Below are 21,075 nucleotides of genomic sequence, written 5' to 3' on the forward strand. Positions count from 1 at the left end.
ACAAAGCATGAGCAAGATTTCTAGGGATGCTAGTCTGTAAATAAGTTAAAGTGGTGTTATGAAAACCAAAATGATGTCCCAAACTTCTCGTACCTGCAAGATAGTCTTCATCGGATGCGTAGCTGGACAAGAGCTCAAAGAGCATAGAAACGACCCTAGAACTGGAATCAAAGACCAGAGTTTAAACCCCAGCTTTCACTTGCTGACTAGTGACATTGGCCAATATACTTAAACTTCCAGAAGGCCGAGTTTCTTCTTTTCTAAAGTGTGGTGATATAACACACCTCGCAGGATGTTGAAATACACTGTGTACGTGTGAGAACATTCGGCTCAGTGCTAAGTCTATACAAATACTCCATGCAGACACAAAGGGGGGAATGGCTTGCCCCGAATCACTTCCTAGAGATCATACAGTGATGTCATTATCCTCCTGTGGCCCACAGGTAGCCAGAGGACATGAGCGGACGGGCTCAGTATTGCCGTGGTCTGAGAGGCTTCTGATGACCAGGTAACCAGCAGGACCTCTGTCTTGGCTCCCACCCCTCCCCCAGGCGCCTGTGTGCAGGGTGAGGCCCTGGAGGGGCGCTGAAACACCACGAGGTCTCGCTCTCAGGAATTCAATATAGAAAACACATTAAGACCTGTTTACATGGAACTGCTGTTTATAATTGCTACTCCCTGTGGGACCCTCCCCCACTGCTTCTTCCAATCCTGCTTTAAACTGCTCAGCTAACAGAGCTTTCCTGGCTTCCCCAGGGAGACATTCACAGATGCTAATAGAGACATAATTCAAAAATTGCTTGATATACATGCGCTCAGTTTTCGCCAAGAACCTCCTAAGTAAAAATCCACATGAATGCAGCTCATTGCCCAGATGCAATTAACACTCCTGGGTTAAATAAGCAGACTGCTGCCCAGCTGGTCATCGTCAAGCCACGGCAGTCACCATGCTTCATCCCTAAGACCCCTCCTCCCCCACTGCTGCCCAGCGCATCAGGAAAGAAGCAGGCTGCTGGGGGGACCCCAGAGGACCCCTGTTCCTCGCTAAGTCTTCTTTTCTTGGCAGAAAAAGCAAGGAGGTTTCAAAAAGTTCCCCAGGCCTGAAGCAAATAATGAATGCTGAGCAGCTCCAGAAAGAAGTTTCCATCTTTCTAATGTGTAAAGAGTTCTGAGAAGGCCACAAGAAGAGATCAGCAGGACCAACTCCTCTACCTGCACACCCCCTCCCCTGGTCAGTGTTCTCTGCCCTGTGTTAACATCCCTGGCCAACCCATCCACACATTGCCCCTTAAAAATGGAGCCAGGCTGGCACCCAGGCAGGGTGCCCAAAGTCTCCACTCAGCCCAGTAGCCCACCCTCCTCCCTCAGGTGCCGACTGGAGAGGCAGAAAAGGTGCCACAGTCTGCCACACACCCACTGAGTATGCATTCTTGGGACACACCAAGTCCTCAGGGAACCCAGAAAAGCAAGCGTCCTCCACAGATGAGGTGATGACACAACAGCGAGTGACAGGCACGAGCCTCAAGCCATTCCAACTCCTGAGTGCACCAGCCACACTTGTCACTTCTCCTCCTCTTGTCACTTCTCATCAGGTGCCAACACCTGGCTGCAGAAGGCTCTCTCTCCGTGAACTGATCTGCATTCGTGTGAATGGGCTTCCCTCAAACCATAAATGCTGAGATTTTTCAGTTTGCGACCTTTGTTTGAGTCCCCCGTGGAGTGGGACCTGCAGCCACTGCCACAGAGATGGATCTTTTGCTGGAGAATGGAGAGGGGTGCACAGCAGGGCAGGTAATGAGATGCAGGCTGGAGGTCACACGGCCCTGAGAGCTTTGCAACCAAGGTCAAGAGCATCCGGTTCAGTCCCGAGGACACCCTCAGACTCCTTGGGACATCTAGAACAATGGGAGCCTAGCCTGGCCCCTCCAGACGACAGACACTCCAGACGGCGGGGCTGCAGTGCTCTCAACCAGACCTCAATTTATCTCCAGGACAATTTTAATTGGAAACTGCGCCTTGCTTCTGCCCGTGTTTCCAGGAGTAATTAGAATGCTAATCTATAAGAAAGACATCTATTAAAAATAAATTAATAATAGATGGTACATTTTGGCTTACAATTTTGAGTAATATGGCCATCCCATCTTAAAGTAAAAATTCGTATATTTTTAATAAGGCTGAGACATGTTTTTCAATGAACTGTAGATGATTCATTTTTATTATTCCAGAAAGAGGCATTAGGGTCGAATATTTTTTGAAATGGTGAAATAGAACTTGGAGCTGTTCCCTTTAGGCATCTCTAAGCACTTCCTAAGCAACAGGGCTGCCTCTGCCGTCACAGTCAGAGAAGGGGAGATGGCACCATGCCCTTCTAACACACCAGTGAGCCCCACACCTCACCCCGCCATACGGCATGGCATTGCACCTACAGAGACAGTAAATGTGTCCTTTCCATTTGGCCAACATCCGTGAGCCTGAGTTCAGAGAACAAGAAATTCTGAACTAAGTTCAAGCAGATGAAATATGTAGAAGGCATGGTTGGTGATGGGTTCCCACGACCGACTGTAATGCAACTGACTCACAGTAGCTAGAGTTAAGTCGGAATCAACCGAACCATCTCTCCGTGTCACGGAGGCCAGGGGAACAGAGAGAAGTGTGACTGGCTTGGCTCCCTCTCAGCCTTCATAGTGTGTTTCCACCATCCACCGAATTTATTGAGCCTGAAAAATCACCCTGGTCAACTCTCAGTCCCTTCTCCCTGAACCAATTCATGCCAGTATTAGCAAGTCTGGTGCAGCCATTCCACCAGTCAAAATCTGCCTCTCATCTGTCTCCCCCAAAGTCAGCATCACCTCTCATTAGGACAGTCACCACACTCCTAGCAGGTCCTCCTAAATTGGCTTAAAACATAAGTAAAATAAGATAACTTTTATTAAAATATGAAAGGTTATCTGTACCAGAACCGTATTAACAATACCTAGATTTGAGAGAGAGAGAATTTAAAACTCTAGAAGCCCCTGCTGGGCGCCACTGGCTCACGCCTGCAATCCTAGCTACTCGTGTGGTTGACATTAGGAGGACTGCGGTTTGAGGCCAGCCTGGCAAATAGTTCTCGAGACCCCCATCTCCAAAATAACCAGAGCAAAATGGACTGGCTGCGTGGCTAATGCAGTGAAGTGTCTGCTTTCCAAACACAAAGCCCGGAGTTCAAACCCCAGTCCAGTCCTGAGTTCAAACCCCAGTCTCATCTAAATAAACAAAATACAACAAAAAATAAAAACTCCAGCATTCATCTATCTGTTCCACTGTGTTCATTACTCCAGAAGGCCGCTGCTCTCCTGGCCTCCAGCACTGGTCAGTTCTTTCTCCTTGATTCTGCTCTGTGTTTCTCCATGTTGTCAGGTAGCATTGTGTTAATTTGTTCATGCTGCCGTCTGTGTGGCATTTTCTTCCAATGAACACTTGCTCGGCCTCTGGTTTGAGGCAATAGTAAACTCAGCGATTCTGTTTTCCTGTGGCTTTAAGAGTGAAAGCCCTCCTTATGCGACAGCGGATTGGCCTGACCACTTCGCACTCTCACCTGACATCATGCTCCCTTCTCCACCACCTTGACCTCCACTGCCCTCCTGGAAGACCAGGCTCTTTCTCATCCCCTAATCCTTGGGTGTTCTGTGCCTTCCTCCTGAGACTCTCGTCCTGCCACTCCTTCTCCCGCGTGTGCACAGACTCCCTCCCCCTGACACTCTGGGCTCTTCTGCTTTTGCACACTTCCTGCAGCCACTGATGAGAACTTGTAATTGCATTTGCGTTTGTAAGATTTCCGGCACCTCTCCTGCGGTGGGTGCGGTGCTGGGGTCTCATGGATACCAGGCAGGCATCCTATCACCATGCTACCCCAGTCCTGGTGTCATAATTTGTTAACCTGCCATTCCTGCCGGTACCTGGGACTGTGCCTGGCACAGAGCAGGCGCTCATACAAATTTATTAAATGAATGACAGAAGGAGTCTCTCAGGGAGTCTGTGGTGCAGGAGAGACACCGTGGTTGTCACACAGGGTGACAGGTGCCGCAGGACAGGGCCGTGCCACACTGACGCTGAGTTCCAGAGGAAGCAACCCTGAGACAGTGCCGCCTTGGTGCATGGCTCCAGAGAGTGCCGTTCACGTAGGAGCCGTGTACGTGGCACGCCCTGGAGGTGTGGAATGCACGGGGACACATTGAAGGAGAATCAGGTGATCAGACACAAGATCAAGGCAGGAGCATAGCAAAGGCGTGGAGGTGTCAGCCAGGAAGTCATGATGGAAACAGCAAGCATTTCCAGAGAGTGAGCATGTGGCAGAGTGACAGAGTGGGGAAGCTAAGCAGGGAGCCTTCAGAAAGAAGAGCCGAGTGCCTCATGAAAGAGCATGGCAGTGGGGAGCTATTGAAGGCTTTACAGTGAGTGCGTGGTCAGATGTGTTTCCCTTGAATGCATCTTATTCCTTCCCCTTCCAGTCTTCTGCACAGCAGGTTCCTGAAAACCGTACTCTCTCTCCTCTCTCTCTCTCTCTCTCTCTCTCTCTCTCTCTCTCTCTCTCTCTCTCTCTCCTCTCTCTCTCTCCTCTCTCTCTCTCTCTCTCTCTCCTCTCTCTCTCTTTCTCTCTCTCTCTCTCTCTCCCCATCTAGTATCTCCGCTCCTTTGGAATCCCTTCCCGTCCCCATGCTATGTCAGGGTGCCCTCCCTCCCACAGCACTTCCCATGGCTGTAACTCTATACTGTGTCTGTGATTCTCAGGTTCCATGCCTCAAGTCCCCAAGCCACAAGCTCTGGGGACAAGAGCCAAGCTAGACCTTGCTCACCCCTGTAATCACAATATTCACCAAACCACCTGGCACCATTAGACGCTCCATAACTGAGTGCTCTATGAATGACTTTCAGAACGATCCTTCTGCCTGTTCACGCACTGGCAGGGTTGAGCCTACAGGTTGCAGCCTGGGCAGCTGCAGTTGTCTTGGGGAGGGACAACAAGTTCCCAAAATTGAGTGCCCAATGCTCCAGCTAGCAATGCCAAAGTTGGCCTTTGCGCCCGCATGTGTCTGGGGTGGAGCCAACCCCCTAATGCATTTTGGAATCTCAACCTTGAGTTTGCAATTGTGCTGGAAACGTCTTTCGAATCCTCATGGCCCCCCAGGTGGCACCAAGCACTCAGAAGGCACTCGATGAACATCTGCTGATAGAGAGCATGAGCTCTCAGGAGCCCTCGTCTCCTCCCCAGAGAATCCGCTTCAGGTCTGCAGCAGACCAGCCACAGAGCTTCTCCTGTGGCCTCGGGACCAACCGGTTTTTTACAAATTATCAACATCTTCCCATTAGCTGTTGCGATATTAAATTGTGTGACTAGAAATGAATGAATAATCCCACAGGCAAGCGAGGGAGACCAAGTAGCAGGATTTAATAACAAGTCCTGCCCCTCTCCAAGTGGAAGGTCTCCCTAATTAAATATTTAAAATCTATCCACAAAGCACGAGCAAAAACAATCGCTTTTTCAGCAGCATGGCTTGGAGACACTCACTGCCGCTGAAGATCCAGGCGCTGTGGGAATGACCTTGGGGGACCCAGTCAGGCAGGTACAAGGGACCACTACTTGGTGACACCACTGTGCACCAGGCACAGGTGCCTCTCAGATTGCCAGGTTTGGTTGCTGAGAGGACCACAGGACATGAGTTAAGGCTCATCCACTGCATGCATGGTGAACTGGGACTCGAAGAGGATCAGTGACAGCCACCAAGCCGCCAGGTATCAAGCAGCAAAGCTGGATGTCAAACCAGTTCTGCAGCAGTTCAGAATGAGGGGCACTGTCATCAGGCAGACCCGGATTCGAATCCAGCTCTGTTCTTGATTGTAGCCTTGGGCAGATACGTTACATCTCCAGATCTCAGATTCTTTGCCCTTAAAAGGGTGGTAGCTTGTAGCTCACAGGTTTAGGATGGCAACGTGACATAATGCACAGAAATGCTTTTGAAATGTGACCCACTGCTGCCATCAGTGCGAGACCCACTCCAACACCCCCCTCGCCATCTGTAGCCCCTGATGTCTCAGAAAGGCCCCCCTCAAGAGCATCCCATGTGAGCTGCTGCCTCCAGCCAGGCAGAGAAGAGGGTTAGTGACCACTTGACGTCTATTAGCACGTGCATCCAAGCCCACGGCACCCCTGTGTATTATCCCACTTAAATCCCACAAGAGTCCTGCAAGTAAGGGTCATCCCCACAACTCCCCACATGCTGAAACTGAGAAGGATAAACAGAACATGTTTCTGAGGCTCCCCAAAGGCCCCCTCCACCCTCACCTGCCCAGCTTCCAGGACTCCACTGCAGAGAAGGCCCCACCCCCAATCTCCACCCATCCCAAGGCTTCTGAGGACTGAAGGGTGGTCCAAGTTTGTCCTTTAAGTAGAAGTAGCTTTTCTGGATTTCTTCACATTAGAAATTTGCAAATAGTCATTGCAGGAAGTTCAAAAATGCACATAAGCTGAAAAGCAAGGTAACAGCCATCCCTGAGCCTGACCCTCAGAGATATCCACTGTTCAAATGTTTGTACATGATATCAGAGAGAGAGAGATGATAGATAAATAGATAGATGATAGGTAGATGATAGATGATAAGTAGACAGACAAGAGAGACAGATAATAAATCAACACACAGATGACAGGTACGATACATGGTATGATATGAGTAGATTTAGGTGACAGATAGAGATTATAGGTACTTCCTGTTTTGTGACACTTCCTTTTTTCTACTTCTAGGATTTTTTCTGAGAAATAATCTAAAATTTCTGCAGTGCTACCCACATCTCTGAACTCAGTCTCCTCCTACTTTCTTGAACTTGGCTTCCATAATTATCACTCCTTCATCTCATGTTTAACCTGTCCCTTTTAATTACAACTACCAGGACCTGTTCCCCTGCAGGGTCGTGAGATAACTGAAGGAAGAATAAGGGAGGAAGTTACTGATAAGCTGGAACAAAAGCCTCACAGTTCTGGGAGATTCTCTCCAGCCTTGTAATATCCTTGGTGCCATGAAGTCAGACCTCCAGCCATGCCTGACTCACCCTCTGACACTCTAAATAAGAATTACTGAGCCCCTTGGTACTCTAGCTGAAACCTCAAATATCTCAAATCATAGGTTTTATTAACTGAGGAGAAACGAATGTCCTTTGCCCTCACTCACAGAGCACTGGGCTGGGACCAAGTTGAAGGTCTTGGGCCCATTTGATTCATGGAGGCCTCTGCTGCAATGAGCCAGGAGGAGAGGGAGGAAGTAAAGGTCATGGGCAGAGAGCTGGCCCGCAAAGCCAAGTCCATGGGTGGGGACTGTGCACGTCCCAGTTCTCTCACGATCACACCGGACTTCACGGGGCGACTAATATTATAGTGTACAACTCGCCACTGGATTCCCTGACAAAAATAAGCCACTTTGTTTTTGCTTTGCTGTCTGCTATTGCTGAAATTGTGAACCCAGCTCCCAGGCCTGCCCAGCTCTCCTCTGGGCTTTTACCATGTCCCATCTGCCTGGTGCATGGGTCACCTCTCCTCTCCCACAGCAGGCCTCTCTCCTTCCCCCTCAAGTCCTGGTAGAGGCCAGAATGCCCTTCCTCTTTTCTTACCTGGCCTTCCCTTCTCATCCTTCCAGACTCAAGGTCAAGGCTGCCACAGAGAGCATGGGCTCCACCAGGGCACTGAGACCTCCCTGAGGAAGGGGTGGCACCTGGATGGAAACAGTGTGTAAGCATTGGCTCTGCAGCCATGCCCCACCTGGGATGGCAGTCCTCCTGCTCACATTTGATTGGCCAGTGCTGGTCACATGGTCATGCCTAACTTCACAGGGCAGGAAGTACATCCAAAGAGGACCTGGAGGAAGACCCAGAAGCTGTTGGTGATGAACACCAATGACCACCACGCTGTCATACTCTGGAAACCTTTTATTCTGCAAATCAACATCTCAACAAACACAAAACAAAAACACAGATTACCATAGACCAGACTTTCCAGGTCCATCCAAACGAATGGAGGCTACCTACCATTCTCTCATTCAAAATGTAATTTTTTAACAAAAACATTGCAGTTCCAAGAGTGATTCATACTCTTAGCTTAAAAATAGGTCAAGCAATATTGACATGCCGCCCCTCCCCCCAGTCTGCCTATCCCGTAATTCTAAAATGTTATCAACCTAGAGAAAAAGGGCTCAGAGTTTGAGAGGCAGGTGGACATGACTTCAAGCTGTCTTTTGTACGTGGAGTTTAGTTTTCAAAGATCCCCCTGAGTCATCATAAGGGTCCTGGTACGCCATCTCTAGTCCTCTGTGCTGAGAATAACAGCCGTCTCCCAGGAAGGAACTCGAAGGTTGGCAGTCTTAAGCCAGGCTCTGACCTGGAAGTTTCCATCAGAGCATCACTCCAAGCTGGGCACTTATCGCCCATCACCCAACAGATTAAACCACTTCAGAGCCCTGTGACCTGCTGGTGTGGTCAGCTAATTACGCCTGGCTCATTATGCTCGTCAACTCCAAAAGTCTCCAGCTGGTCCTCCAGCGGGCCACCCTGGTTAATGGAGTGAGTGTGGGCTCCCTCTAGGTCACACCCCACCCACAGCCAGCAAAGATGCTCAGTGGGAAACCCAGGCCCAGGGCTCCCCTGCCTTGGGAGGGGAGCGGTGGAGTGAGGGCCAGGCACTTCCCCTGCAAAGTCCCCTTGGTCCTAATGGCCTGGGAGGTAGGAGCGCCAGTGGCTGTTTTACTATTGTAGCCATGGAGTCTGGTAAGAGGGAAGTGACTCGCTGAGCCTACACAGCTAGTGGACTGGAGATCAGGGGTAAAGCCCAACTATGTGAATTGCCCAGCCTGCCTTCTTTTCCTCCCTGCTGATCCTCCCTTGGGTGGCCACCCTGCCTGTCATGGCCACTCTGTGTAAACAGTGCCCCCTGACCTGTTTCTCCCTAGCCCTGTAAACCCTGCTTTATTTTCACTCATAACTCCATCACCACCTTTGTGTCTGGTGGTCCCTACTTTATCCCAAAAGAATGACTCCCCCCCCCACAGGACCTTGATAATCATTCATTGAATGAATGAATGGTGCTATGAAAAAAGCACTGGACTGCAGAAGAGCCTATCTGAGTTTGGTTTGGTTGTGCCAGAAATTCAGTGTGGGATCTTGGGCAAGTTCAGTTTCCTGCAGGGCCCCAGCGGTCACGTCTGTAACTGCAGAGGGCGGGATAAAAGCCTCTCTCATATCTCAGATGCTCTGGAACTTAGATGTGTCCCTGCTTTGATGCTGGGCCAAGGGAAACAGAGCTTCAGGAGGTGGGGGAGGGGCTCCTTGAGCCAGTTGACATCTTTCCTCCTTCCTCTGGCCACCTCAGACTGGGCTTGAATACAGAGATCTGGTCCCCAACTTGCTGAGACAGAGACACACCCACAAACACACAGTGGGCCCAGCAGAGACACTTAGGATGAGTGCTGTGATCCCAAAATTATCTACCCATTGAGCAGGTGATCAGCTAGGTGTCTTCTCTCCACCCGCACCACCTCTGTGATCTTAAGGATGTCTCACAAACTTTCTGATTCCTCTTCTCCTAATGAACTGGGCATAGTAATACCAGCTGGTAACAAACTAGCAATAAATGTGCAATAATAATATTTAAAGTCCATGGAAGGATTAAATGACATGATATAAGCAGAGTTCAAGAGTACCCAGCAAATAGGTGGTGCTCGGAAGTGCTGCCTTTTCTCTTTCGTCTCTGAGACTCCATTTTCTCCCCTGCAAAATGGGATAAGGTAATCCATACCTCAAGGGAATTAAGTGGGGGGAATACAAGGCTGAAAGAGCTGTGGGCCTGTCCCATTCTTGATACATCATAGAAACACACGTTTGAGGACACAGCCTGACTGTGCACTTGCTGGGCAGGTGCTGGGCACTTGAGCCCACACTTCCTAACCCTTTCTGTTCTGGTTAGTTTGGAGACGGGCTTTTGCTTTTTGCTTACGCTGGCTTCAACTGTGGTCCCCATAGTTTATGATTTTCAGTCACTCGGATGACAGATGCCACTAGGTTTTTTTTTTTCCTTTAAGATGGAGTCTCAAGAACTTCTTATGCTCAGGCTGGCCTTGAACTATGATCCTCCCAATCTCAACCTCCCAAGTAGCTAGGATCGCCAGCATGAGCCACCAGAACCTGGATTGTTGGGTGATTGTTGGAGACAGGAGTTTGGACTTGAGAGACCCTTCCGTGAGCTAGTCTGAAAGCACCTGGCAGCAGTGGCACTTGTGCCAGGCTTCAAAGGTGGGTGGGACTGGGTCGGCTGATCACGTGTTTTAGCAGGCACAGGGCTCTATGCACCAAAACTATTGCACAGGACCCGAGATGGGTGTGGAGAATCATAGTACAAAGGGAACTCCCATGCCAGCTGGGCAACCTAAGCTTTTCCCAAAGCTTGCTCAGCAGGGAGGTGGCAGGCCCTAGGGGGTGAATTGGATAGAAAGGGAATCCCAGCCCCCATCCTCAGGATGAGACTGGGAACCAGCCCCAGCCCTTCCTCACACTGAAACACTCTTCACCTCACTTTCTATTCGGGTCCATACACACTTATTTTTACTTAAGGTAGATTTAAGTAGGACAGAGCCCCCGGCATCCTCATGCAGGCTGAGTTTCCTTGGGGCTGGGGTGCCTTCCTGGCACAGATTCGGACCCTAAAACACTGAGAGGGGCACGGCGCTCCCAAATGAGCAGTATTTCCTCTCCTTATGATGGTTTCATTTTACACTGTTATTGGCTCTCCACCGATGGCTCCCGGCTCTCTGACAGGATGTGAGATGCGCTGACATTTATAGAAATCAATACATGAATAAATGACAAAGTTCATATTGTCTGATTTGCCTCTAAATGAGGCAGAAGTATTATCACCGTAAAGCTGCACATAAAATACGCCCAATTGTGATGTATCGTACAGTCTAATCAAAGGCATTTGAGTAACCTTTCTCCAAAAGGAAACGATCAAAGCGGAATAACTTCATTAATAATTCAAGGTGTGTCTCAAAGCTTCATTATTAAGTGCACAGTTAAGAGGCTGCTGAGCTGAGTCCTGGGGAGAATGGAGCGTTGACAGGGCGCACAGCCTTCCCACGTGAACTGACTGTCGCCCTGGCATCCGGCCATTCCTGTTCCAGCTCAGGGTGATGTCCAGTTGCCTTCTGAAATTCAGAGATGACCAAAGCAATACACACATTGACTGGATTACTTGGGGCAGAGGACGTGAAGCCATGTAATCACTCCAGGGAGAAAGAGGTGGGGGATTTTCTCTATGGCTGTCAGGTATTCAGTCTCCTTGCTATGACTGCCTGTGTTTCTGGTCTCCACCACCCACAGATCCCTTTCCCTCTTCTGTGGTCATCTTCCATGTGGCCAGCGCTCTTTCATCCAGAGTCATGACTGTTCATGGTCTTTACAGTTCATGCAGAAGATAATTTGTACATTGACCAGTTAACGTCCACCCTGAGCTAGCCATCGATTGTCTCTTTAACAGAGAAAATCACAGAACAAGAAAAGATTCCTGAGTGGAAGGAAAGCCCACTTAATTAACTAGATCCATCGGAAAACGTATAGTCATGACCTAGACTGTGCGTCACACAGATGTGTTGATTAGATTCTCCTGTTGAGAAAGACTTAAAATTGCAGTTATAATAAATACAGATGGGAGTAACAAATTTCAGCACGTGCTACGTGCAGGGAGCATTTTACAGACTTTGTCTCGGATCCACAGCTACAAGGTGTGTATGATTATAACAAGTTAGTCTGAGAACTGTGTTCCTCCTACAGATAGCGAGGTGATCAGATCAATTCTAAAGCTGTTATGATGCTCTCTGAGCCACAAGACAGGCACTGAAAACCGGATGCATTAATACTGCCTGGCATTACTTCTGCTTGTGACGATTCTATATGATGTGAGGCAGTTGGTGCTCACACGAGCCAACCCGGAAAGCATTTCCTCCCTTACTACAGACGCTCAGCTAACTATGAGAAGTTTTCAGCTCTTCGGCACGCTAATTTGGTGCAGCTAACTATAAACCAACTACTCTAAAATGGCCTCGTATATGAGAGCCGGGTCACACTGGGGGAATCATGGTCCCCAAAGTACGACCACACCACCTCACCCACTTTGCAGCGATTGGCGGTTGGGAACATTTACACCTTGGGAAGTGGAAGATGCATCTACCAGGCGTCTCCCCCAAACCCCACCCTGACAGCCAGATGTAGAGACCCAGCAGCCTGCCAAGGCTAGCTCTGTAGTTAGAAAGCATCTTTGTCAGCAAGGTGTCAAGTTGTCTGCACCGGGCGAACCCCGTGAGTTCCCATCGATGGGAATGCACTATGCTCACCTGACATAAGTCCCTTTTGACCTTCTCCTCCAAGTGATTCAGGTTCTCTCTGCAGCTTCACACTTCCCTGCAATCTTGAATTGCAATGAGTTGCCATTTCAGCTGCAGTCAAGAGGAGTAATACAACCCACTTCATTATCCTATTACCTCCTGCAGAAATGTCCTAGAGCCTCTTGGGCCACATGCCGTCTCTCCCATGTCGGGGTGACAGTGCTTGCTCATCAACTGGCCCCCCAGCTGTGTGTGCTGGGGGTCAGGGCACCATCCCCCTACTCCAGAGGAGAAGCAGAAGCGGGCTGGCGTCAAGATTTGGCCCCTATTGCTACAGAGATCACTAGAGGTGCCTAAGCAAAACACTAAAATGTGTCCCAAGGCACTTTTCCGAGACAAAAAGGTCCACTGAAAAAAATCATCCAGACATTTCTGCCTGTGGCTGAGACTACAGAGGTTCTACCTGGCAGCCTGGCCTGGGCATCACTGCATGAGATGGACTTTTGAGAGTCCTTGCTCTGAAGCATCTTGCAGGGTTTCTTCTGTCCCCAACCCTGGCATCTAAATAAATCCTTCACCAGTTTGTTTCGTTGTTTTTGTCAATCTTATCTATGTAAATCTTCAAAAATACATAAATATCCTGTGATGATATCTGAGGACAATCTCTATATTCCTGAGATAGGAAGATTGACTTTTAAGACCAGCCAAGGCAAAATGTTATTGAGACCCTATCTGAAAAATAACTAATGCATCAAGGGCCGGGGGCATGACTCCAGTGGTAGAACACCTGCCTAGCAAGGGTGAGGCCCCGAGTTCAAGCCCCAGAACCATCAAGGACTATATTAATGCAAATATGACATGGCCACAGTCTGTGCAGTGCCTGTGGACTTCCAGTAATTGTAGTACACGTTTGACAATTTCTGGTGGTAAATGCCCCCTCCTGACGCTGCCAGGGATGCGTGACACTTCATGTGCTTTAACTGAAAAACGTCCATGGAATGAAGTGGCAACGCCCAAAGATTTTTTTTGTAGGACTGTTTGTTTTTTTTTTTTCCAGGCTGTTTTCAGGACTGAGGTGTAAATGAATGAGAAATGTATAAATTCAATTTTGCTTAAAAGGGGCAAGAGGGGTTTCAACATTAAGAGAACAAATGCTCGGAGCAAAACATGATTTGAGTTTTATTGAACCAAGAAGACGGAAAAAAATACCGGGAACACACAGAAAATCTTTATCCAGCTTGGCACTCAAGGGACTCGTCGTTGAGTATATAAAATTCAGAGCCGATGAGCTGTGTGCACTGCCTCTGTCTAAGTGGGTTTCGACTCACCTGTAAGCCTCACCTGTGAGAATCTAAGCCTTAAGGCTCTTTGCCTCCTGGTTGTATTGGAGAAGTTGTCAATCAAGTGATGGTTTTGATCTCACCCAAAGCAAACCAATCAACCATGTGTAGGGGAGAGCAAAGACGCCATGTTCCTAGTCACGACCAATACAGCTTTCCGTGGACCCACACGTTCTAGGTGACATTGACCCATAGGAAATATGAGAAGCAGGCTTTCGGGAGGAGGCACAGCACGCTGTAATTTTCCTACTGTGTCTTTTACATCCCTAACAGCTCTGTAAGTTTCCCTTTGGGTGCAGCTTTACCACCACCTAGGTTTTCATGTGGCTTCTTGTCATCCTCCAGTTCCTGACACTTTCTAAACTTCATGAGATTGTTTTAGTGGTGGGTTACTTAGCAGTTGGTGCTCAGAGATTAAGAAAATTAGTAAGTGGCCATGTCTCAAAACAAGAATTAGTAAGTAGATAAATAAATAAAAGAATGTGCAGCAGTCTATGGCATTTGGGTGTTGAGCTCTCTGTGTTGAGGTCAAGATCATTAATTGGTTGCTCGGATGTTCTTTGTCCATATTAATTTGTGGGGGGGAGGGCAGCCATGGGGTTTGAACTCAGGGCCTCACGCTTGCTAGGCAGGCACTCTTTCACTTGAGCGACTCCACCGGCCCTTTTTTGTGATGAGTTTTTTTGAGATAGGGTCTCGTGAACTATCTGCCTGAACTGGCTTTGAACCACAATCCTCCTGATCTCTGCCTCCTGCGTAGCTGGAATCCCAGCCATGAGCCCCCGGCGCCTGGCTCCATATTGACTTTTTGGCTGCTTGTTTTAGCAGGTACTGAGGGAGGTGCTTTAAACTCTCCGATTGCAGCTGTGAGTTTGTCAAGTCTCCTTTGAGTCCCTCGGCCTCTGCCTTGCTCTGAAGCTGTGTCAGTGCTGAGTTAGAACTCGGGGGAGCTCTGTCTTCACCTTTGCACAGGTGATGCTCGAATGCCTGCGTTTCTAAGGTGAACGCAGGATACGAGCTCTTCTCGGCTCTGTGTGCGAGGCAAACCGTTTCCTTCTGTCTTCTCCGAGCCTTTACGCCTGCAGAGGCACTGAGCGAGGGTTTGGGTTAATCGGATGGTTCCCGTCTTGCGTTGAAGATTTTCTGTTTGTCTTTTGGTTTGATGTTTTCCCGGGTGGTTTTCCGGTGTGGTGTTTATTCTACTTGGGGCTTGTACTGAATCTTGAACCTGTAGCTTCATATATTTCAGCCATTTAAAAAAATTAATTAAAACTTTTAAAAATCTAATTACATCTTCAAATGTCACTCCACCATCATTTGTTGTCTCCTCCCTTTTTGGGGTTCTGACTGTATGTTAGAATTTTTTGTCATCCCCTATATCTCATCTGTACTTTCCACTCCTCCCTCTTTCTCCCTGCCTCTCTCTCTACGTATTTTTCTCTGGATCTATCTACCAAGTTTTTAATTCCCTCTTCATCTATATAACCTGTTATTAAGCTGTTCTGTTGAGGGCCGGGTGTGGTGACTCACTTCTGTAATCCCACCTACTTGGGATTGGAGATAGGAAGATTGCAGTTCAAGGCCAGCCAAGGAAAAAAGTTAGCAAAACACCACCTCAACAAATAAACTGGGCATGATAGCACATGCCTGTAATACCAGCTACTCAGGCGGTAGAGGTAGGAGGAGGATCACAGTCTGGGGCCAGCTTAGGCAAAAACTCAAAACCCTATCTAAAAACAAACAAAGACAAAAGAGACTGGGGCTGTTGCTCAAGTGACAGAGTGCTTGCTTAGCAAGTGTACACCCTAAGTTCAAACCCCAATACCTCCAAAAAATTAAACTGGTCTATTTAGCTGGTAATTTGGGATAGTATACTTCTCCATTCCAGAATTCTTTTTTTTTTTGGGGGGGGTGGGTACTTGGGTTTGGACTTAGGGCCTCCTGCTTACTTGGCAGCTAGGCAGGTGCTCTACCACTTGAGCCACTTCACCAGCCCCTCCATTCCAGAATTCTTAATTGACTTTTTTGTATATACTCTGGTTCTCTAATGGAATTCTCCAGCTTTGTAAAAATCTATTTTTGAGCATATGTTCACTGTTATTTTAAATCCCGTGCCTGATTAGTCTAATATCTGGGTCACCTATAGATCTACTTCTTTTTTTTTAATTTTTATTTTATTCATATGTGCATACAATGTTTGGGTTATTCCTCCCCCCTTCCCCCTACCCCCTCCCTTCCCTCCCCTGCCACCCCCTACAGATCTACTTCTATACTCTGTTTTTTCTCTTGGTCCTATCTCTCAGTAGGCTGCAAAGTTTTTCACTGAATGCTTGAATTTCTTTTTCATTACAATAAAAAATGTGTAAAGTATTTGGTTGAGTCTTCAGTTTCTGGAAAGTCATAGAATAAAGGAAGATAGGCTTGACCCAGATGGGGGTTGCACTCTTTTCAGGCAGGCTACCCATTTAGCTCACCAATGCCTTTCGACAGGTGTGTTTTTTTTTTTTTTTAAGTCTCCTTTGCTACTTGTTCCCAGTGGGAGCTCAACTCTGCCACAGGAGAAGCCAGCATTCTGAAGTCTTTCTGTTCCTGTTCCTTTGTATGAGCTCTTCACTTGCCCCTCTTCCTTCAGGTCTCAAGGGGGCTGTTACCTCCCCCTGATGGCTTCTCTGACCTGCCCCTTCCAGTCCTGTACCATCCCGGTGGCATTAATTGTGCCCCCCCACCACCCAAATCCCATCCTTGGCCTTATCCACACTGATTTGCCAACAAAGAGGTCAACCATTGCATCCTACCCATGTGCTGTGGATCCTACCCATGTGCTGTGGGTTTTAAGTGTTAAATCCATTGACAATGTCTAAGAATTGGGAAACAACCTTTTAATTATACCACTTCCTGAAAAATCTAGTTATCTGAACTCTCTGGGCTCCAGTTCCTCCAGGAACACCACAGGCTGCATAACAGCTCTGCCCCTTTTGGGGCCAAAAACTGCTCCCACCACTCTCTGTAGCTGAACACCAGCACTGCACTTATCCAGATCACCTGCCTGTGACCATCAGCATTTGAGTTCACAATCACCGGCCACGGCCTCCTCACCAGGCTGAGGACTATATCTTATCATCTCTCCCAAAACATACCATGTTCCTGGCATGCCAGAGAAGCCAAGTCCTTATCTGTGGACACATCTCAGGTGAAAATGCAACCTGAGCACTTGCAGGGCTGTAAAACTGAGTTCCATGCCTCTGTACAAAGAATCCCCGACATGCATTTGTCAAAACCCACAGAAGTGCACAGCGCCAAGCGTGAACGCTAACAAAAACTGCAGACTTCCTTAGCATTAGTGTTTCACCGTCTGCTCATCAGCTGAAGATATGCCACACCAGTGCATGGTGTTAGCATCTGGGGGAGTGGGGGGTGTTTCTACAAACCAAACACTACACTAACAATTTACTCTAGTAAAAATAAATAAATGGATGAACTCAATGCCATCTCACCAACCCCAGCAAAGTCAGGCTGTTCTAACAAATGACAACCAGCTATATATGCCACCACTTTTAGAAGCAGCAGGAAGATAAGCCACTCCTGTCTGGGGTTGTCATCAGGGACAGGCACTGAAGGTGGTGGCTGGGCTGCCTCTCTTTCTGTTGGCCAGTGGTGCTGGCAAGACAGGAGGAAGTTCAAACACCAAATAGACAGAAAAGTCCAGCAGAAAGGTGACAAGCAGCACCCAGGACCTTGAATTACCCTACTCCAGCCATGGACGAGTCTCCAGCTCTGATGTTTTGCTGTTTGATACATGGCATCTGCTCTGCATGCATCTTAACATCTAATTCTTACCTTCGACAGCCCTTTTCATTTTTCTCATCTTAGTTACTTACCAAACTTAAGTAGGGAAGTGTCCTAAACGAGTGCCAGGTGCTCACGCGTGTAATCCTAGCTACTTAGGAGTCTAATCAGGATGACTGCGGTTCAAGACCAGCCTGGGCAAAAACAATTGTGAGATTACCATCTCACAGAAAATAGCTGGGAGTGTTGGTGTGTGTCTGTCATCTCGGCCATGGAAGGAAGCATAAAATAAGACCTATCGTAAAAATAACCTGAGCAGGCCTGGCGGAGTGGCTCAAGTGGAGAGCACCTACCTATCAAGTGTGAGTTCAAACCCAGTAGGCCCCCAAAAAAGTGAGAGAGAGAGAGAAGGGAAGAGAGAAGCAGAGACAAGGACTGTGAGCTGCGTGAGGGCAGGAGAGTTTTTTAGTCACCAATTACATGGTAGGTGCTTCACTGACAGTTGTCATGCAAGGAAATAATCATCCTACAAGATTCAGGTCACCAAGAAGCAGACAGGAGGAATGGTGGCCTCCTCCCTGGGCCAGGTACTCATAAGTCACTCTCCAAACATGGGCATTTCCATGGACCCATCCACATCTCTGCCACGTGCCATCCCATCTCTCTGTGGGCTGCATGTCTGCGTGGCTGAGGGCATTCTGCCTGAGCGCCTGCTGGGCACTGGGAGATGACCCACTGCTCCTGCCTGGTCTGACCATGGGGAAGGACGGGAAGCCAGTCTCTACTCTGCTGAGAGGCCCTTTGTGTATGCCGAGCTGGACGGTGACCTGGACCCCCCCAGAGTGGCCTCTCCAATGACGATGAAAGTGTGTTTTGCTTTTTTGATGAATGGATTTGGTTAAATGTTTTCTTACTTTTTCCTAGACATCGCCTGGTGGTATTACCAGTATCAGAGAGGTAAAAAAAGTTTACACTAACTTGACTACTTGCAAAGGAAGAACTTGTCAACCAAGTACACATCTTGCAGTTAGCAAACTTGACCTGTGTGGGAACAGCAGGGAAAGTTGTTTTAGAGATAAGTTGCAGGAAAAGCTTTGCTCCTTCCTAGAAACTGACATGTTTTCCTTTCATGGGCAATAAGACATCTCTAAAAACTCTGGGCTGACTCACGAATCCAGTACAGTAACTGCTGAGAAGAAAGGACCAAATCTCTATATTCTCCTTTTCCCTTGGGTCTTGACTTCAAGTCTAGCATCAGTTTCCAAGACAGTTTTTCTTTATCTGTTTTTATTGTATTGTTACCTTCCCTGTGATCAGCCGTCAGTCCTTTGTACAACAAAGAACGTGTTTAAGTAACAGATCAGAGGGAAATAGAGTCTGTGGATAAGGTCGGTGGATGGCACGGTAAGAAGGCAAAGCAAGAAATCAAAACTCCATGCCTCTGGACCAGGCAGGTGACATACATGGATTAAAAGAGCTACTGGTGAATGACTGGGAACCCTAAAGGCTTCCCTGAGGGTTCACCCGTGCTCAGCCATAGTGGACAGTTTCCTGTGAGAATCTGAGACTCAAGTTATCAAACAAGCCCATGTTTCAAGAGAAATCAGAAATCGAAACTTGGATCTGAAGTCCAGGAGTTGATGCTTGCTGCTGTTGGTCACAGCTGTTGTCATGAGCCCAACAGAGGAGGCACCTCACTGGGAGACCATAGGCTTGGGCTGTCCTACCACTCCCAGGCTGAGGGTCTAACTCCAACACAGGCACAGGGCTAGTAGGCAGCAAGCCTTGTCACAAAGCACTTGCGATTGGTGCTGGAAGAAAACAGAAGCCACTGTGGGGCACAGGGAATCCAGGTCTGATGAAAGAGGCCTGGACTGACTGGAGTTAAGAGACACCTGTGTCACCCAGGATTCAGGCAAAAGCAGTTAGTGACAGAGCTTGGAAGAGATCTATGCTGGGAGCCCTTAGCGTGGGCTCCACGTGGTGAAAAGGTACAGGAGCTCTCTGGAGGTGTAGGCAACAACTGCCATGATTGGGCATACGGGCTTTTCCCTGAGAGGAGAAAGGTCCAAAGCTTTCATCCCCCTCAGGATAGGCTGAGACCCTAAAACACTGAGAACCGTTTGATCTAAACCACTGTCCACCGGGGGAGTGCCTGCGTAGCCGCCTCCCCCCACAGTTGTTTACAAGTAGACACTCAGTCACCTTCTCTATTAGGATAACTGTTACCGGGAGGACAACAGCCTTCCCACCCCATGCCACACACAAAGTTGCACAAAACCTTTTTGTGGGTTTTAAAAAGCACTTTGCAAAGGTATCCTGACTGATTCTTGGCATGCAGTGATTCCCCTAATATGAAATCTCTAGGTTTATTTTGATCTGTCATCCACACTCGATCAGCTTAGTAACTGGCTTGTCATCATTTTTAATAAGGAAAATCATAAAAACAAGCAGATTCTGGCACTGAAGACTCTTAACAACCCTGGAAGGAGCTGATAATTCTCTTTTGTTCTCCAACCAGGAAGCTGGGTGAACCTCCTCCCTTTACCGGGACTGGCTGCCAACATCCAAGGAACCTCTGAGGGGCCGTGGGAGGTTTGTGAGAACCACTGACCCCTTCTGAAGTTACTTCTGATATATTTACAGTGGCCAGAGCCATGATTACAAAGAAAGGAAAGAGAGAGCCCGTGTGAGGGACAGGATTGTCCAGGTGTGGGCACCCCCAAAGGTTGCCACAGCTATGGACAAGTTAAAAAGCCCTGACTCATGACAGTCTCGAGCAGCATGAGTTTGCAAAGAAATGCATTAAAATTGAGAGTAAAGTGTAGCTCCCATTAGTGAGAGACAGCATGAAATATTTCAGAAATATTTGCTTGTATTTATAAGATACAGTTTTTAAAAAAAAAAAGAAGAAAAGTTGAGAATTGCTGGTTTAAGTCCCTCATATCCACAGGCAGGCTATTTCCAAGCCCTAATAACTTGACTTCTCTCTGGTGTCACTGCAGCCTGGCAGTCAGGAGGATGATGAAAAGACAACACAAAACAAAACCTCGGCCACCACTTTCCCACTGTCCAGCTATCACGCCATCCATTTGATGTGGAAATCAATCGTGATGCCCAGACAGCAAACTAATCATTTATTAACCAAGCCCAGTTCCACCTTAATGAAGCAAGTTTAACCATTGATATTTCAGTAATTATTTGGTGCACTTTTAATAAAGGTGTTTGAAAGCAAGGTCTGTTTCTCAATCAGAATTCTTTTACACTTCTGCAAAGAAGTTTCCCTGAGCCTGAGAGGAGTTTAGTCATAGGAAGTTCCAGAAATAACAATACTGCAAGAAAAACTTTTATGCTTCTGGATAAGATAAACCTTGACGGGTAGACCAGACACCTTTAAAAACGGATCATTTCTTCTAAAGATCCCGTATTTTCATCCTTCTTACGTATATTTCAGTGTGGTTTTTAGCTGCTTCTCTTCCCTTTACCTGGAACACCTGGACAACACCCAGAGGCTCCCGAGGGGCAGTCGGAAGGATACAAAAGTCTCTGCAGACCTT

At 47.9% G+C, this 21,075-nt stretch overlaps 1 protein-coding gene across 5 annotated transcripts in view; it reads left to right on the forward strand.

Moving 5' to 3' along the window:
* Positions 1 to 21,075, forward strand: part of Kcnip1 (potassium voltage-gated channel interacting protein 1) — a 322,065-nt gene that overhangs the window by 283,087 nt on the left and 17,903 nt on the right. The window contains exon 2 of one of the 5 annotated variants that reach the window (XM_020164375.2): positions 18,443 to 18,475. The exons of the other annotated variants lie outside the window; for them this stretch is intronic. Coding sequence (XP_020019964.1) covers positions 18,443 to 18,475 — 33 coding nt within the window. The remainder of the gene's footprint in view (positions 1 to 18,442; positions 18,476 to 21,075) is intronic. 5 annotated transcript variants of the gene reach the window in all.

Source organism: Castor canadensis, chromosome 16 (assembly GCF_047511655.1).
Source record: "Castor canadensis chromosome 16, mCasCan1.hap1v2, whole genome shotgun sequence".
NCBI lineage: Eukaryota > Metazoa > Chordata > Mammalia > Rodentia > Castoridae > Castor > Castor canadensis.